This window comes from Pezoporus wallicus, unplaced genomic scaffold, assembly GCF_028554395.1.
Source record: "Pezoporus wallicus isolate ANWC-B61680 ecotype Strahan unplaced genomic scaffold, APGP_CSIRO_Pwel_v1 contig_7339, whole genome shotgun sequence".
Taxonomy (NCBI): domain Eukaryota; kingdom Metazoa; phylum Chordata; class Aves; order Psittaciformes; family Psittacidae; genus Pezoporus; species Pezoporus wallicus.
This window is the reverse complement of record NW_026636333.1, coordinates 1,060,771-1,079,095: the sequence shown is the minus strand read 5'-3', so window position 1 is coordinate 1,079,095 and position 18,325 is coordinate 1,060,771. Positions and strand designations below refer to the sequence as shown.

Genomic DNA, 18,325 nt, shown 5'->3' with positions numbered 1-18,325 from the left:
CTTTTTCCTTTCAATTAATGAATAATTGTTCCCTCCTAGCTCTGAATTACGAGGTGAAATCTTTATCTTATTCACGGAGTCAGGAGACCTCTCCTTGGGTCACTCACACCCTCTTTCTGAGTAGGTGTTTCCATCTCAAGATGACTGAAGGAATTGGATTGTTTCTAGTTTATTCCATAAATGTTGTAATCCCTCCTGATATTCCTCAGGGCCAACAGATTTTAAGGAACTGAGGAAGTTTCATACTGCAGCTTTAAAAAAGAAGACCTAGCTGTGGACTGAGACAGCCACTTGTGCTTCAGAGTCCCAAAGGCAGTGGTGGGGATGCTCCTACCTGAATGTGGAATTGCTTAAGGAAACACAGGTTTTTCTCTCTGCTGTTGTAGCTGATTAGTATTCCTGTTCTGATTTCCTTCCTCATACATGTGTAACACGTCCTCTTTAACTTTGCATTGTCAAATGGGTACCTGCACTAACTGTGCTGTTGTGAAGCCAGCACAGATAGGTGGTGATCATTTCCCCCTGGGTTGTTGAGCAGCCCAGGGAGGAAGCAGTGCAGTGGGAAGGAAGGAGTGATGGGCAGGGAAGAAGGGAAGATGATAGAGCACTGCTTCCTTGGGCAGTGGTGCTGGCTTCTGACATGTCAAACTGTCTGGTGTTTAGCGCTCTAACTCACCATCAGTAATGAATGCCACTTTGAGATTATATCTGAGCATAAGATGTATAGAGACAGGTAAAACCCTGGGGCTTTTTCTGGGAAAGTAAATAGCTCTCCCTATCTAATTGTTTTCACAGGAAACATTAGCTCATATATTTTAACATATTAAAGGAGACAGGGCAAAATCCCTTGCCAAGCTAATAGGTTTATGCCATATGAGAATGATAGAACATAATGTATTTTATGTAATGTTTTGAAAAAATGACTTTCAGCAAACTGTTACGTTATTGACACATTAAGACCTACTGCAGCCTCACGTTCCATCTTTTAGAATAAGTAATAAACTGCAGTTTTGTTCTGAATGATCACTCAGTATCCTAGGGGACGTTCTGCAAACGTACAGGTAATGGCTCTTGTTTTCTGACCACATTTCAAACCTGCTTATTACTTCTGAAAACAAAATTCTTCTGGTGCTTAAAGTGAGAAATAACATTCTACATGTACTTCACTGAAAAGCAGAATTGCTGTGCAGCCCTGTGCTCCTATCATTGTTTTTATCCTCTTAAGTGGCCACATGACAGTGATATGTTGACTTCTCTTTATGAGAAATTGTAGAATGTTTTCAGGTATTTGAGAAGAAAAGATGTCAAAGAAATGTAAAGTATGACTATTTATACATGAGCCATACCTGAATGTAGGTTGGTGAAGTACTTTGCAGTGGGAGATGCTATGTAAATAAACCTTAGAAATAGTAATGTCATGAACCGTAAGCGATGTTTTTTGCCACTTGGATGTATAGGGTGTGAGGTAATAATTATATACTTATTTCTGATAGGTTGGTCATCTTTTCACTCTGGAGTACTTCAAGGTTAAAGCTAAGTGCGTCAAAGGTATTTTATTGTAATTGCTTAAAAAGAAGCCCTCGGCAAATAAATGTGTAGCCAGACTTTCTGAAGCCCTGAAGCAAACAGAGCAACCATAAGTCTAATGCTTCTGGAAAGCTGGAATACAACCCACCATTTTGCTTGTTCTTTTGTTTTTCTTGGTGTTCCTTACAAGACTCTTTGTGGTAATTCTTCAGAAAGCGATAACAAAAAATAGTTGATGTATTGCTCTGCACCTGTTAAAGCCTCATTTCCTATGGATTCCTGTCTGCATCCCTGTACATGGTCTCTTCACCCCAATTTCTCCTTTCTCCTTGTGTTTCCTTCCATGTGACATTTCCTCTGCAAACCTCTTGCTGCTGTCTCTGCAAGAGGCATCATGCGATCTGGCTCATCCTCACCAACACTTGTGTTAACCGATGGCCTGCTGCATGCTGTGCTGAAAGCCCTGATGGAGCCTGCCCTGGCTCTTCCTGTTGTTAAGATCTCTACTCTCAGAGGCTGCCTTTACTCAAATCATTGTTTTTTCTAAATCTCCTGGAGGCTTAGTCATCTTTGAACTTCTTGTCTCTGTCAAACTTTGTTTGCAGGTGGCAATAGCTTCAAAAGTTAAGGGGAACAAACAGGTGGACAGAGTGTGATTGCACAGACCTTTTATACTTGAGGAACAGCTAAAAAATAAGTAGGAAAGCTTGCTAGACTCCAGATTTTGGCAGGAATTTTTGATGTCAATCACAGAAGGTAACTTTGTTGGATTCTTCTCTTTTTTAGTAAATGTGATGTACTTTGGTAATACAAAAAATGATTGCTCAAAAGCACTGGTGGAGGTTGGTGTAACATGTCGTATTTTGAAAGTAGCACAAATAAGAACAGTTGCTTAATACCTTTCATGCTTTCTATGCAAACCTCCTATAGATAAATGAGGATTTTAAATTTTAATTATTTTTTTTCTTTAAGAGAGATTTTTTGAGTACTTGCTTATTCTTTCGTTGTCTGGCACCAATAGAATTTGAGAGTACCTGAAGTCATAGAAGTACATGTATGCTTTTATCACAAGTTAATTTAAAGGAAAAGGTAGTACTTGATATTCAAATATCAGTGCACTAGTACTGCTATTTCAATATTAAATACTAACAAACAAAAATAAAAGTAGTGGATAATTGATCAGAAATAGTTGTATTAAAGTTGCCAGAATCAGCTTTCCAATAGGATGATGAGGGAAGTACAGGAGGATGAGGGAAGTTTATAGTTCTTTTGGGTGACATCTAGCAAAACGCATCAGCCTGGACAATGCTGGATCTGTAAAAGCATGTGAGCATGTTTGTTTGAGAGGAGCTAAGTCTGCGTATGTATTCCATGGGGAGCACAGGCTTACTTTTGTGGGGTACAGGTCTTGGAGTTTTTGTACTCTTTGTTCTCACATGAAGTACTCGTACTCTTCAGGCTCATACGAATGCAGCTTGTTAGTGCATTATGGCTTTCATCAACGTCAAAATCTAGAGATTTCTGTTTTAATTCAAAACTAGCTCACAAATTAAAAGTATAATTTGACTTAAAAAAAAAAAAAGGCATTTGTTCCCTTTATCCTCTGGTTTTCAGAAGCAAAAGCAATTTAACTTCTTAACAATCTGTAGCTCAAAATGAAGAAAACGTGTTAGCGTAATTTCTTCTCCAGTTCCTTGAAATGAAATTCTGAAGTGTAGTGCTTCCAGAAAGTGCCGACTTTCTGAGCTTTTCCAGCCTACATAATTTTGAGATAAATGGGGAAAAGTGTAATCAAATGATGTACCAAAGGCAGCACCAAAGCAAAATAATTGTAAGAGGTTATGGCCAGAACCCTTACATTCTTGTTTGTTTGTGTAGTTTGACAATTGCTCTGCAGTAATGTCTAAAGACTCAAATAAATTGACTTCTTGTGCTTGTCACCACCTTAAGAACATACCCCCTGTGAGGCAGCCTGTAGTCATTGAAGGAGACGGAGGGGGAGAGGCAACTCAGTGCAAGACTGGAGAAGACAGAGCATGAAGCAGTTCTGGATCAGAAAAGGTCCCACATCACCCTCTAGGAATAAATTGGTTGCTTTGCATGACAGCTGATTATTCTACTTACCTTTTTTTTTTATCATAGGAGCAAATAGAACCAAGCAGTTAAGATTAGAAGTACACGTAAAAGGAACGATGAGCAAAAACTCTGGGGGTAGGTTTACTTTGGCTTAAATACAGTATAAGTAAGAAAATACTTATTTCTAGAAAGCAACACTTACTTGTATTTGTCAGAAAGGGTGAGCAAGAGTGGGCATTACACTTAGCCAAATGATGCGAGATGCATTTTGGGATTGAGGGGACCCAAACTGAATTAATTTCCTATCTCTGTTTCAAAAGCTGCTTTATGCAATTTGTGTGTACTGGAAGCAAAGAAGAGAACATATGTTTCCTCTTTTTAGGAAGTGTTTTCACTATCAGCCTTACAAAGCCATCTTTCACTTTTTCTGTTCTTTCACCTGAGGATGTGATAATCGGGACTGATTATGTAGCTGACAGTGTAGCCTCATCTTTGGTTAAGGGATTTTAAAGAGGGTTTGTTGTGTGGATTCCCTCACGTTGGAGAGGGTATAAAATGGTTTTCTAATTTCCTGGGTCTCTAGGTGTCACCTAATGGGGAACATCCCATTTTCTGCCTTATGTTGAATACAGTTCTAAGCAGGAGACTTGCTCTGAATGTTCCCTGTAAGGTTTAGGTACAAGTGTCTCTCACACAGGGACCCCAAACAGCAGTAGGTCTGCACCAAGGGGGTTGCGCTGGATAAGATGGTAATCAGTGCATTTATTCATAAGCAATAGCAGAGAAAGAAACTGTTTTCTTCAGTTGCTGACAGTAGCAGGAGGGGGAGGAAGAGCATTCTTCCTTTTCAGTCGAGAGAAGGCACATCCTCGCTTTGCTTTCAGGATAGCATCAAAACCCTTTGACCTTCCTGACTTGCAGTAAAAAATATTGTTTAATGCACAAAGACCTGTGGCTTGATAGTTGTTAGGAAGGGAAAAAGGAGATGATGTTTCCAGATGACAGTGATCATTGTATTAGCTGGGAGTGTTATTCCAGTTCTAAAATCCCATTACACTAGAATCATGCAAAAGGGGAAAGGAACAACCTCTGTTATATAAAACTTAAAGTCCAGAGGCAAGGCACAGATACAGATATCAGGAAATAGCTGAACAGTGTTGGCTGGTGTGCCAGTGTCCAGCTGTTCGCACGTTTGTAGAAAGGCATTGTAGTAAAGGGTAATTTGTAAGATGTTTTGCAGATGTTTGTAGTGAGTTCTTTCCAAGTGCAAGGAGGTGCATTAAGAGGAGGTTTGAAGATGATTACTTCAAGGCAGTGGGCAGTGGAGGTCCCAAACCTTTTCTGCAGCATCAGTTAGGTCTTGCTTAGAAAGCAGAACTGTGCATTTACTCTTCGGTGTTCCTGCAGTGCAAGTAGGAGTGTTTTGCAAACACCAAGGTCTTCATTTTCATGCTCCCTCTGAAACAGAGCACTAGTGAGAGGGTTTTTCTGAGTGCTCATTAAATTTGTGCACTTCAAGATGCTCAAGACATTTAAGATTTAAATTTTTTTTTGACTGCTTAACTTTATGTAGATTTACATAGCACTTGTGTCTCAAAGCTTTGGATTGACTTGATTTGCAGATTGTAAATGTGCCAAAGTGAAACCCAACTTGGATATGCAGAAATTGAAGAAGATAACTTCTGTCCTTTGGAAGAAACAATACATTAGCTTATAAACGTTGTGATTAATTAATTTAGAACATTTACTTGAATCACCACAGAATCTGGAAAAGAACTGTTGACTGGCATACTTTTTATGGGAACACTCTTGGTGATCAGCGTCATTTCTTAGAAAATGGAGAGTCTTTGTTGAGCTAATAGTGCAATACAATTACATCTAAGAGGTAGAATCTGCCTTTTCAGAGGAACATGTAATAATTACAAGATTACTTTTGCCATTTCTGCCATTCCAAGTCTTGCTCAGACCTCACTTAGCAAATTTTGTTGTCACAGAGGTAGGAATCCTAAAGGCAAGTTCCTTTCACTCATTCAGAATAGTCCATTTTCAGTATTGAATTGAGTAGTAGTCGAGCAGGCAAAAATAGATACTTGGATCACATGGTTAAAGGCATAATGCATATGTCCAAGGAAAGATAAATTTATGTAGCCAAGTGTAATTTTAGTATTCCACACATTCTGTAATTTTAGCAATGCTTCTGGAAGATGTAATGTTTTCAAGTATTTGTACATTCTGGCTATTTGGCAAGAATTAAGTCTTTGGGTTCTCTTTGCTGAATCACTTGCTTGGCTACCATGCAACAGTTTTCCTTTCCTCCAAATCAGGAAATGTGTGCACTGAATCTCAAGGGTTGTATGTATGAAAAGCAGTGCTTTTACACATGGGAAACAGTAGGTCACAGGGAAAAAATACTCAATATACTGATACGCTATGACATTTATTAAGAGGTAGATAGTCCTTTAGGAGAGACACATGCATTTTCTGATAATCAAAGGGCTCATGTCATTTAGTAAAAAAAGAAAAATGCAGGAAAGTTGCATTACTGCTACAAGGACATCTCACACTACTGTTGATTTTTCTGCTTGAGCTATTCTTCATTTACAGGAAAAAATATGATTATAAGGGAAAAGACTTACCTATAAGTATCAGTTCTGTTAAATTATTAAGCAGCAATATGTTTTCATTACTCTGTTTCCCATCTCTGTTAAGGTTAACTCTGGACTCTTAAAAAAACTTCTTGAAAATGAATAGATATTGCTTAAGCAATGATCCTGTTCCATAGATCTGTTGCAGGGATTTTGTCTTTTAAAACTGTAAAGCTATACAAATATGAGTTGTTTAATAAGATAGTTGATCAAATTAAAGCTAAAAGAGGGGAGATTTAGATTAAGAAGCTCTTACTGCGAGAGTAGTGAGGCCCTGGCACAGGGTGCCCAGAGAAGCTGTGGCTGCCCCATCCCTGGCAGTGTTCAAGGCCGGGTTGGACAGGGCTTGGAGCCACCTGGTCTAGGGGAAGGTGTCCCTGCCCATGGCAGGGGGTTGGAACTGGATGAGCTTTAAGGTCCCTTCCAACCCAAAGGGTTCTGTGGTTCTGTGTTTCTGTGCAACTGATGATGTCCACATTGCCAAGAGAACACAGCATGTTCCATTGCCTTTGGCCCCAGGGTTTGCACAACAGTACACGCAATGATGGGGGAAGTATAGCCACCGAAGTCCATTGGGCTGCTAACCGAGGCTGCTTGAAGAGCCTCCTGCACATAGCTGGAGAAGAAATTGCTTCCTCTCCACCTGTCTTCAGAAGTTTTTGCTGTAGTGTCTGTGTCTTCCATGCTTAGTGAGCTCTGTTAGCAACTGCTTCTGAAAAGCCTTTGTTCAGTTTCCTCATGAGAGACTTCTTTGTGCCAGAGGTTTGAAACACGTTTGTCATGGGGTTTAGCCACGATGCTTTCCGGATGCCTTGCATGTACTCTGCTCCAGCATAAAGCATGTGTGGTGACACTGAGGCAGTTGGTCAGAACATTAAACCACGGTATGTATGTGCAGCGCAGCTTGAGGAATAAAGCGCGTCAAGCTCAGAATGAAGATGGAGAATACTATTCTAATGTATTACGTTAACAGTTTTCCTCCATTTAACATTTTGTTTCTGAAATAAGTTTAATGTGGTTAAACATTGACCTCAAGGTATTTCTGTACATCATAGCAAATCTGCATTACTATATATTGTGCCTTTTGAGTTTTAAAAAAAATAATTGAGCCAGTTAATGCATTTTACTGTAAAATGAGTATTGTAATGTACAGAGAACTTGTAACAGACTTTATAGATTTCAGAGTGCATTTGATAAATATGAAAGCTTTGCTGGTTATTTTCTAAAATGAAAGGAGAGGGGAAAAAAGCTTTTCTTGCAATCCACATGGCTCTTCCTCATGCCATGCTAGAGCCAAGAAAAGCGCACTCACTGTCTGCCTCCACCTGAAAAGCTGTTGCATATTCGTACTGTGTGAACTGCTGTTGTAATGTTCCTGTCATATCATAATTACATGTAATTCTTGGTCTCCGTGCACACTAATTGAAAGTGGTGCTTTTTGTTCTCTCCTTCAGCCAATACCAAAGCTCGCAGTAACGAATTCGCTGAGAAGAATGGACTTCAAAAATACGAGTACGTCTTACATCCGCGGACTACTGGCTTCACTTTTGTGGTTGAGCGGCTAAGGGAAGGTAATCCTGCTTTGTATTTATATGTTCTTTTTGTCTTTAAGATAACAAATCTCACCCAAGCTGTAGAAGCTCACAAAAATGCTTGAAGATCCCAAAGAAGTTCAGCCTTATTGTCTGTACCAGTCTTTACTGAACACACAGACGTGTATAAGACTGACTGCTCTGAAAAGCTTCTGGTTTTAAGTCCGAGAGCAGAGATGAGTTGTGATGTTAAATGGGCAAATGGAATGCACAGCAGCATGTGGATGCAGCAAGTGAGCTGCACAGTGTTGCCAGGTTTTTCAGGTGATGGTGACTCGGAGAATCTGTGTAAAATAGTTGTGCTCTTGGTAGAGAGGAGAGGAAGAGAACGTTTTATACTTGCTTTCTACTTGGAAATGGTCTTCCATCCGTGTATGAATCTGCAAGTAGAGGTCGAGTCCCTGTTACAGAGGATCAGAGTATAAAGATGTGATTGCTTGTTAGATCGCTATGTCTGTGGGTCTTTTTGGGAATGGGCGTTTCAATGAGATTTAAGGCCATAATAGTGTAACCATTAAATAATACTGATGTGGCAGTGATTCAAATACAGATGAGTTGGTATGTGTGTAGGATATATGAATGTGTGATTGAAGAAAATAAACATATGCAGTAGATATGAAGTAACTTATTTATAGGTTAGTTATTCAGAGAAAAACGTTTCTAGATCTTTAACACATGCTGGTTATTCTGACTGCCAAAGGAAGAAGTTTGAGATTATTAAAAGGAATAAGGGCCTGTGGGAAGGTTTTCTCCCTTGCTGGAACCCTTGCTTGGATTTTAGGAGCAGAGCTGGCTTGCATTTTGCCTGATTCCTACTGAGCAGATACTCTAAAAATCACTGTAAATGCTTTGATATTTTGTCCAGCTGGACAATCCTAGCTGGACCATGTATCTATTTGACCCTATTTATTTAGGCCATTCAGTGATGGATATCTTAGATTTTCATCTATCTTGAATGTTTATTACTCAATTTGCTGTAGTAAAGAATTGCCACATATGCAATTTCAAAAGCTTGTTTTACTTAAAACTTTATAGCAGCAGGTTAACCTCGTGCATAATAATATTTCTAGCCTGGAATACATTTTCACTTAAAGGAATGTTTTCCACTCGAAATATTATCAACTTAAAAATGAAAACCCAAATCCTGTATTTGCTGCAGAAATGAGCTTTGTGCTTGTACAGTCATTTTCTAATTTGGTCAAAATGCTTTTCCATTTCTGTATGAGAGATCTATGCAAATTAGCCTATTGGGTTATAAAAAGGAAAATATTTGAGGCTGATTCCAACAACATTCCAAGATTTTTTCAGGTCTTTTTTTTGTCTAGTCTTTCAAATGCTTTTAAGTCCTGCTTTTCTTTAAGGCAGGCAAATCCGGTGTAAAATGTGAATGTCCCTTTAGCACTGAATTTGCTACATGTTGGGAACCTTGATAGGCATTATAAGCTATATATATATTATAGGCTATATATATATATTATGACTGTGTGCTGTTATGTACTAAATTATGGGTGAGAAAGTAGTACAGCTAGCGTTTCAAATGCTTAACTCTTAGTTATTAATATAAGAATTTGTTTTCAGTTGTTTGCAAGTGTGCCAAAACCAGACCATTTGTGTTGAAATGTTTGATTTTTATGGACAACCTAACTGTAGTTGCTTGACTTTAAAACACTTCAGTGCATTATATGCCTGCATATATATATATACGTATAATTACAATATAGATACCCAGGTAGGTTTTCAGATACAGACGGCCTAGGGTTATTGTGCAACTCTGCTTTATCTTATCGTTTATACTATTTATACTTCATTCCCAATGCTAGCAGTAATAAGAAAACCAGGTTTGTTAAGGATATGGTGTTAACATGGGTCCCTGTTTATGGACCGTCCTAATGCTACAATAGCATTGGCAGTAGCAATAAGCATAAAAATAGAGTTGTTTCCTTTTTTCTGCTCATTACTGGAAGCACAAAACAGTGTCTGTGACTTTAACATGCAGGGAGGGAGTGGTGCAGATTTTAACATCATATTTACGTCTTTGAAAGTATTTTTGTGCATAGATGACAACCTTATTGCCCTATAGCTCTCCTGTGAATACATTTTGGCTTGTGGCTGTTTTTCATTCCTGAAGCTCAAGTGTCTTCAGGCCTGAGTACATTATTTTACTCCAAAAATAGGTTGATGAAGAGAGGGGGAAAATGTCAGTACAAGTTTAACTGCTTTTTGAATGCTGAAAAAACTAATTTAATTTGGCAAGAACCCTGATTAATATGCATCGCAAGCTGTAGCATGAAAGAATTACCTGTTAATACATAAAAATAACTATTAATGACCCTTCTCAGTAGGATATAAAAAAAGAGGAAAAAATAACCTTCAGTAAAATGCTGGTTTTTTTATCTGTAGGAGAATTTCTTGCTCTAGGAAGTACAGTCAGTACCCTGACAGCATAATCTGTCAGTAATCAGTCCTTTGCTTTCCATAGGTGTCAGGAATTTCTGAACAATGTGATGCCAGTGATCACCAACACTCAAATTCCTCTGGCTGCCTTCTTGCTCTTATACAATCATTATTTCAACTCTTTGATCTATTTTACCTGTAGATGATGCTATGATGGTTTTTAAGTCATTGCTGAGATGATGAGAGCTAAGGAAAAAAAGAGAACTATACAACCTCCACCAAAAAAAGCAGTAAAAATTATTTAGGCAATACATTTCCTTGGCTTCCCTTATTTTCTCATACCTTTTTTTCCCCTACATTCTAGCTCTTCATGAGTGATAGCTCTTACCCTGAGAGCTGACTGTGCTAAACAGAAACCCAGGTAAAAGCTGACTGGTTTTGACTTTCATTATGCTCAGGTGCCAAGGCAGTGAAAATATTGTTTTACTTGTAAATGATCACATTACTGTTTTCTCATTCATATAAGCCTTAGAATCACCCAAGAGTAAACACAGAGTATGAACATGCCTCAGATGTATAATTAATAGTACACTCAGGAGAAGAGGCACTGCAGTTGTTGCTGGTTTTTAAGCAAGAGATTCAGGACTGATTTTTGGAGAACTGTGCTCTTTGGCCAAATAGTAATATTAAGTAGGATGGTTTAGTATAACGGCTTTGTGTATGGTAAGAGAAAATACAGTATAGACAAGAGAACACAAAGAGGGAAAGACCGCATGGTAGCTGGATAAGGTCAGCTTGCTACCTGATACACAGTATAGCGTATTACCTGAAGATGTGGAAGTGAGTGAGAGAGGAACCAAAATTTCAGTAAGGATTAATGAAGATAGAAAAGTATTAAATATACTTAGGTTAAATATAGACTAATGAAATATATGCGTTTTTCACCCCTGCAGGAAGATGATACTTCTTGGGAACTATTATTGAATTTCTAGTGAATTATGCAGTCTCTGCAATAGATAAATCAGGTTTCTGAGATTCTTCATTAATCTTTACTGATGCATGTTACTCAAAACACCACTAGTCTTTTCCCCTGGCATGCTTTAAAGTTTGCTTCTGCAAGCACTTTGGTCTTAGTCTATCAAATACTTAAAATATATGAGCTCAATTTTCTTAATGCTGAAGCACATTTGATCACTTTTTGGGGCAACCAGAGGAATTGTGCTGTGGAAGAACAAACCTTTGTTGACCAGAGTGACCACTGCAAGCCCAAGGACTATCACATCTGGCTGGTTGGCTATTGATGGAAAGCAAAGAGAAAAAAAAGTTGATTTGCTTCTTTCTAATTCTGCTTGCTTCATCAAGTATGTATGAGCAATAGAAAATGAACTCTAGACACCAAAATGAAGATTGGTCATGGCTCCTTTTCTTTTTTTTAACTCATCATCACATACCTCTCTTTAACCATCTCCCAAAATCATATTTAATCCTTTTTTTAAAGCTTGAAACTTTGAACAGATGTTAAGTATGGAGTAGTTTTTGGCAGGACTTGGGTTAAGGCAAATCATCTCCTTTTACAAAATGTGGGGTTTTGATAATGACAAAAATGTGCAGGAATTTAAATAAGACTTTTATAGAAGCGTGCCTTTAACATTGCTAATTAAAAACATTGGTGGCTCATGCTCCTAAAGATCTAGCTTGTGAGATCCTGCTATGAAAGGTCAGGAGGCTACTCATACATTAAATATAGGTTTTCAGGCCTGGTTGTATTCTATAAAGTTTCTTCTGAAGTGCCAAATGACATTGAAAGTTCAGATGGCTTGAATGTTCTGTTTCAAAGAGATGGAAAATAATACTACTTGATTTGATTCAATATTGTCTGGATTCATTGAATTACATATATTATCTTGGCATAATATCTGTAATTGTAGCCAAATAGTCTGTCGGGAGAAAATAGCTATTTACAAATGTTTTCTTAAAATTGCTTCATGGCTTTTAAGTGTTTTCTCTGGACTAAATAAACAGTAAGTGTTAAGACAAAGAAAAGGTTTTAAAGCATCATTAGAAGATTATTCGTACTTTTGTAGTCAGTTATTTCTGCCAGTGTTAAATTCTAACTGAGCTCTTACTGGCACTTCCTTTATATCCATCAGCAGTTTAGTATCTGGATACATTGGACTGGGTGTTCCTTTTATGGGGTTTATATTTTACTGGTTTTACAGCATGATGAAGACTCAAAATTATTTGCCTTATTATAGTATTTCAGCTTCAAATTTATTTCTGGCTCATAATTAGCCAACTGAAAAAAAATATAGCGGATAGCAGCTGCCAACTGCAGCATTCTAAAATAAAGATACAATTTTAACATGTTTGCTTTTATTGCATATCCTTACCGATGGAAGGGAACTGTGGTTCTCATCCTGCTTCCATGATTGCTTCAAAATTGGTCCTTTTGCCCCAGAATAAATGTTTATATGTGCACCTTCAGAAACCAGTCTGTATCTCCTGTTGTTTATACCTGAGCTTTACAGTTGTACAGCATTTCAGTATGCGAGTATCTCAATCTGGTTTGTTGCTAGGGAAGGAAAATTGTAGTTAGGTGTTCAATCCAGGATATATCTTTATAACTATGTAAATATTTTAATCCTTTGATACTTATTGACTATTACGCTTTTCCGGGAGTTCTGGTATCCATGTATATTTATGTACTTAACTCTTATTGCCATTGATTTGGGTTTTGGTACAAAGTGTTTATATGACACTTTGGAGCTAATAATATAGGGAGACAGTTTGTGATTTGCAGTGTAATACATATCTAAGTTAATAGGAGATGACACTCAGCAGGTCTTGAAAGCTTACACATATGGTTTGGTTCACCTTCGCTGGGGTGTGAAGTAGCCCAGGAGTTATGCAGCAGGTCCTTGCAAGCCGTATCTGAACGTCCTTGCTGTTCATGGAGAACATAGTGAGCTCCCATGTAAAGCCATAAATAGCTTATGGACCATCTTAAAGAGGTGATTCTGTTGACCCCTGCAGCCATCCCATGAGTCAAGGTGCTCAAATTTGGTGTATTTGTGTAAATGGTGTTTACAGTTGGGACTCTGGATTCAGTAATTCATTAATGAGGCCCTTCAACTTGAAGCAGTTCCCAGAGATTTCTTTTTCTTCTGACTTGGAAAGAGAAAGAGGCAGGAGGCTGCTTTTATGAGTGGCTGGAATTTCAATGAGGAATGCTACCAAGATACTGCCAGAGAGTTGTCTTCTGGTGTAAATGATGCTTCTGCTCTTTGCACAGTTATGTCCAAAGCACCTACATCTTATGAGACAGATGCCATTCATTCTTTCAAATGAAAATTGAAGTAATACCCATTTCTAAGTGTGTTATATTTGGGTTTTCTTAAGGGAAAATTGATGCAGGTGTAAAATCCAGGTCTGTAATAGCTCTGTTCATTGACTGAAATGCTCACGCTATGATGGGTGTATGAATGAATGGATGTATGTCTTACACACACAGCTTTCTAATTTGATACACAAAGTTTCTTTCCTCTTCAGATTAATCATGGGTGAGGCATGTGGGTCTAGATCACAGGAATGTCTGCTGAATTACCTTCAGAGGTTTTATGTTCTCAATCTGAGCACATAAAACTTAAGCAGTTTTCAGGTTCAAGCATAATTTGTCTTCCACATAACAAAGGTACAGGACATAGAAAGGCCCTGTACAAATGACAGTAAGGGTTAGATCTGTTGTTTTAATGCAAGCTAGCCTCCCTTTTGGTGACGGAACACATTTCTCACTCCCAGGATGATATGCTGGGCTGCTGCCCAAATTTCTGTGGGCTCTGGCGAGGCTGGAGCTTGTGCACTGACTGGCACTGCCATCTCTCAGAGCAGCTCTCTCCTGTTTGTACTGGTTGCTCGGTGCATGTGTAAACCAAAACCAGTCTGTTTTGGAAACAGGAAAGTATAAGTGGCCCCATGAGCATTAACTTTAGGTCCCCGGTCAACTCATTTCACCCGTGCATCCTTCAGATTTGCAGAGATTAAGCAGCAGCTCTAAATTATAATTTTTATTTTATTATAATTCTTTCTTCCCATTTTTTTTCCCTGCTGTGCATGTGTGCCTCCCAGAGTCATGTTACTAAGTAGACTAATACTCAGAAATTACGGAGCTGTTGTGAAAGAGCTTTGAGCAGGTTTTTTAGCTGAAAATGCAGTATTAGAGCTTCACTGGCTGCTGTTATAATTGAACTTGTGCTTTTATGAGAATTGGATTCCGTGCATCAAATAGCATAGCCTTTGAAATAGAAATATTGGTATGTAAATTGAGGTTCGCGTGCCTTTTATGCCTTTTGTGTGTTGGTAGAAAATTCGTGACAAATCAGTAAATTTAAAATAACAACAAAGACCTTGTTCAAAACCACACTTTTATCTTTTGGCATGGCTGTGAAATCCAGCAATGCAGAAAATCCAGTGCAGGCTGTTGTGCTTTATTGTGAATGCTGACAGTTGTCTCTGTAATCTGGAACATGGGAAAGGGCAGCTCGACTTTTTCCAGAATCAAGTTAACTGTTGATGATTACCATATCTCGCAAGCATCTGCCTCTATTGGCTTTGACGTACTTCTCAGAATGAGCACCAGCTTTCTGTTAGCTCATTTCTGGCCTTTGGTACTCATTGAAGGTTTTGTTACTGTCTTCTTTCATCTCTTTACTGGAGCAGTATTATGTACCACTTGCCCCACCGTAGTGGCAAACAGGCCAACGTTCTGCTCCTACAGGGAACAATTGTTCTTTTTCAAAGACACTCTTTTCTCTCAGCCCCCATCCTTTCCTCATTCCATCCTCCACTGCTTTGGAGACAGGAACACAGCCTCTCCCTGAAGGCTTTATGCTGGGTCCGTGTAGTGTTTGCAGGCTGACATGTTGTTGTTTGTGTCATCCGCATATCTCTGGTGCTCATCGGAAATATTTCAGGTTTTATGTTCTTGAGCCTATCAAGATCCATCTACTGAAATAATCTCCTTACGCTCCCTTACGTGTGACTCATGGCTTGTGACAAGCAGATATACCATGTGGTGGATTATTTTCCATTTACCTCCTTGCAGGTTATTAATAGTCGCTGTGGTAACCATATTAAAGAATTATTATTTGCCAGCAGTTACCCCACAGTGGTATTAGAGGTTTCCACTGTTTTCTCTTAACTCAGAATACACAGTATCTGTGGTAACGATGTGGTAATGTTTGGCAACTGTGGGCTTTTTTTACTCACTTCAACTGGAGCCTGGAACAATGTTAGCTCATCAGTTCGCATACGTAGAAGTGAAGCTTGGCCACAGATGAGTTCAGGAAAAAATGATTGCTCAGTAAAAACTAGAATTTTCTTCAAAATGGAAACTATGCCCCTGCCTTTTTTTTTTTTTTTTCTCTCTGTACTATTGAAAAGGTTTTTCTGGTTATGTACATGATTTGGCCAGGTGGACCAACAGTGCGTGTAAGATGTATCTGCTGAGCTAGGCTTGGTCAGCATCTCTCTGGGTGTGCATTTGGAAAGGTTATTAATCTGATTGGAATATTTATTTGGTTTGGGTTTTCCTATCGTGTCACTCATGGCAGTGCAGTTAGCAAAGCACAGGGCCTTGCAGTGCCCTTGGTGCTCCCTTGAGCCTGCACGGAACACCAAACAATCAATTTTGTGGGCTTGTTCACTACATCCTTGTGTCAGCCTTGGTACTATTGAAGTGTACTGAATGCTGCAGGAGTAGAAGTTGCGTAGAGACCTCATAGCAGCCTTCCAGTATCAGAAGGGGGGGGCTGCAAGGATGCCAGAGAGGGACTCTTCATCAGGGACTGACTTCATCAGGACAAGGGGTAATGGGTTCCAACTTAAATAGGAGAGATTTAGGTTAGATATAAGGAAGAAATTCTTCCCTGTGAGGGTGCTGAGGCGCTGGCACAGGGTGCCCAGAGAAGCTGCGGCTGCCCCATCCTTGGCAGGGTTCACGGCCAGGTTGGACGGGGCTTGGAGCAGCCTGGTCTGGTGGAAGGTGTCCCTGCCCATGGCCGGGGGTTGGAACTGGATGATCTTAACGTCCTTTTCAATGCAAACCATTCTATGACTCTATGAATCGTCCAGGGGATTTGGGGTGTTATGTCAGAGTACTGAGCTTTGAGGTTGGTTTTAAAGACTTATGACTGCAGTACAGACAATAGATGAACCTCGGGTAAAGTTCAACTCTGTCAATTACTGCTTGTTCTTGTCAGCCAAGAATCCATGATTTTGTAGGTCATGTTGGTTGGATTGGTAACATATTTAATTATTGAAGTTGAAGTTAATTCCTACAAGCAGGGGAATAGTACTGGTACCTATTTATTTCACATGGCATTACCAGATGCTCTACACAGCATACCCACTTCTTGTCTCTAGTAAGGCAGATAATTGCTTTAAGCAGTCTTGAGTAGAGAGGAGCCTAAACATACTTTTACCAGGACAAAATACTGCTTTAGTTTCAGTTAGGAGATGATGTTTCCTGATGTGTTTTGTTAGAGAAATAACAGCATCTCCAGGCTGAACAGGCTAATCCCAAATCAGAGCCCCATTGCAGAGGAGATTCTCAGTCCTATTTGATGGATTCCCCACTCTTCCACTTTTTGCAGATGCTAGCTGTTTTCATTTCCAGCTGCATTAAAGTTGCTGCAAATGTATTTTGTGTTTTCCTGATACCACTTTTCTATATGAGCAATTGCTGGCAGGGGAGAAGATCCGTGGAGTATCATTACAGTTACTGGAAATGTTGGAATCCTCAAGCTGTTCAGATACAGCCCCCAAATCTGTAAGTTAGTAATAAAGCTTTCAATCTTCTCTACTTGCAGAATTCATGGCTTATGTATCATTAAACCTTAAGTAGATCGTTTCTTTCATTCCTTTCTGCTGTTGCAGCTTCAACTCTTCTTCCCTTTGCCCTCCTTCCAGTCCCCTGCCATTATTTTCATTGCATACAAAAATCACTCCAGCATCATGCTTCTCCAGGCTGACTTAGATCCCTGACTTTGGCAGTCATTTGCAAGGCTCTGCTCCAGAGATGTTGAGAGCAGTGCCACATTCATGAGTTCTAGATGTTGCTATGGGACCGATACTGAAAAACTAAAAACGTAAGAGGGCAGAGGAGCTTGGGAAAAGTTGTAATAGAGTATGAATGCTTTTTAAAATAGATTTTTATCAAAACTTAAACTTCAGCATAAATTCAACCCTTTACCTCATTCATCACCTTATATGTAATCTGAAATACTGCTGCCTTTGGGAATTATTTTGTCAACCTTTTCCTGAACCACAGGGCAGGAAATAAGGTCTTGGCTCTCTGTGTTCTCACTAAACACTGATAGGTATAGGGAGGGTTTCCCTTTACTGGTTATATACCATGCCAGTTATTTGAAGTGCAGTATAATGTGAATTTACTGTTACAATGATGTATATTACAGATATAAAGTTTGAATATATTTTCCCATAAATTAATTTTTCTTTGGAACTGGAGAACTGTTTTTAGTACACGTTCAACATGGTAGTGTCTCTCCCTAATCATATTTCCTGCTGGTAAAAGCTAATAATATCTTAAAATAAGCATCTCTGAAATGCATGACATCTATATTTAGACTTATGCAAAACCCTGATTTTGTTTGCATTGGTAGTCATTGTTGACCTTGTAGTATAACAATAAAAGTGAGTGCTCTTGGTGATTATAAAACAGTTCCAGAAGCAGGGACCTGAGCAATCTTCTGGCTGGCTTATTCCAATCACCTTCACTGCGCTGCTCTGAAAGAGGCCAGCCTGTCCTGATGGTTTCTGATATTGCACAGACAGTAAGAACATCTATTAGGAGAAAAGCATACCATGCATGATAAATAAAAAGAGGAGAGGCATTTTTAAGAAAGCTTCCGAGACTTTGGAATTTGCGAGCAGTGGCACGTTTGTGTTGCCTGGAAGTTGCTATGGGTACTGATGTTGAAAAGCCAAACACGCAGAGGGCAGACCTTAGAGACATAAGTCCCATTCAAAATCCTGTAAGAATCAGTGTTTTTTAAATCTGCTTGGATGCTTTTG

The 18,325-nt window shown here is 39.0% G+C and overlaps 1 protein-coding gene across 4 annotated transcripts in view; it reads left to right on the top strand.

Annotated features, from left to right (window-relative positions):
* Positions 1 to 18,325, top strand: part of LCLAT1 (lysocardiolipin acyltransferase 1) — a 118,620-nt gene that overhangs the window by 56,743 nt on the left and 43,552 nt on the right. For all 4 annotated transcript variants that reach the window (XM_057400057.1, XM_057400054.1, XM_057400055.1 and 1 more), the window contains one exon: positions 7,703 to 7,819. In XM_057400057.1, the coding sequence (XP_057256040.1) occupies positions 7,703 to 7,819 (117 nt within the window). The remainder of the gene's footprint in view (positions 1 to 7,702; positions 7,820 to 18,325) is intronic.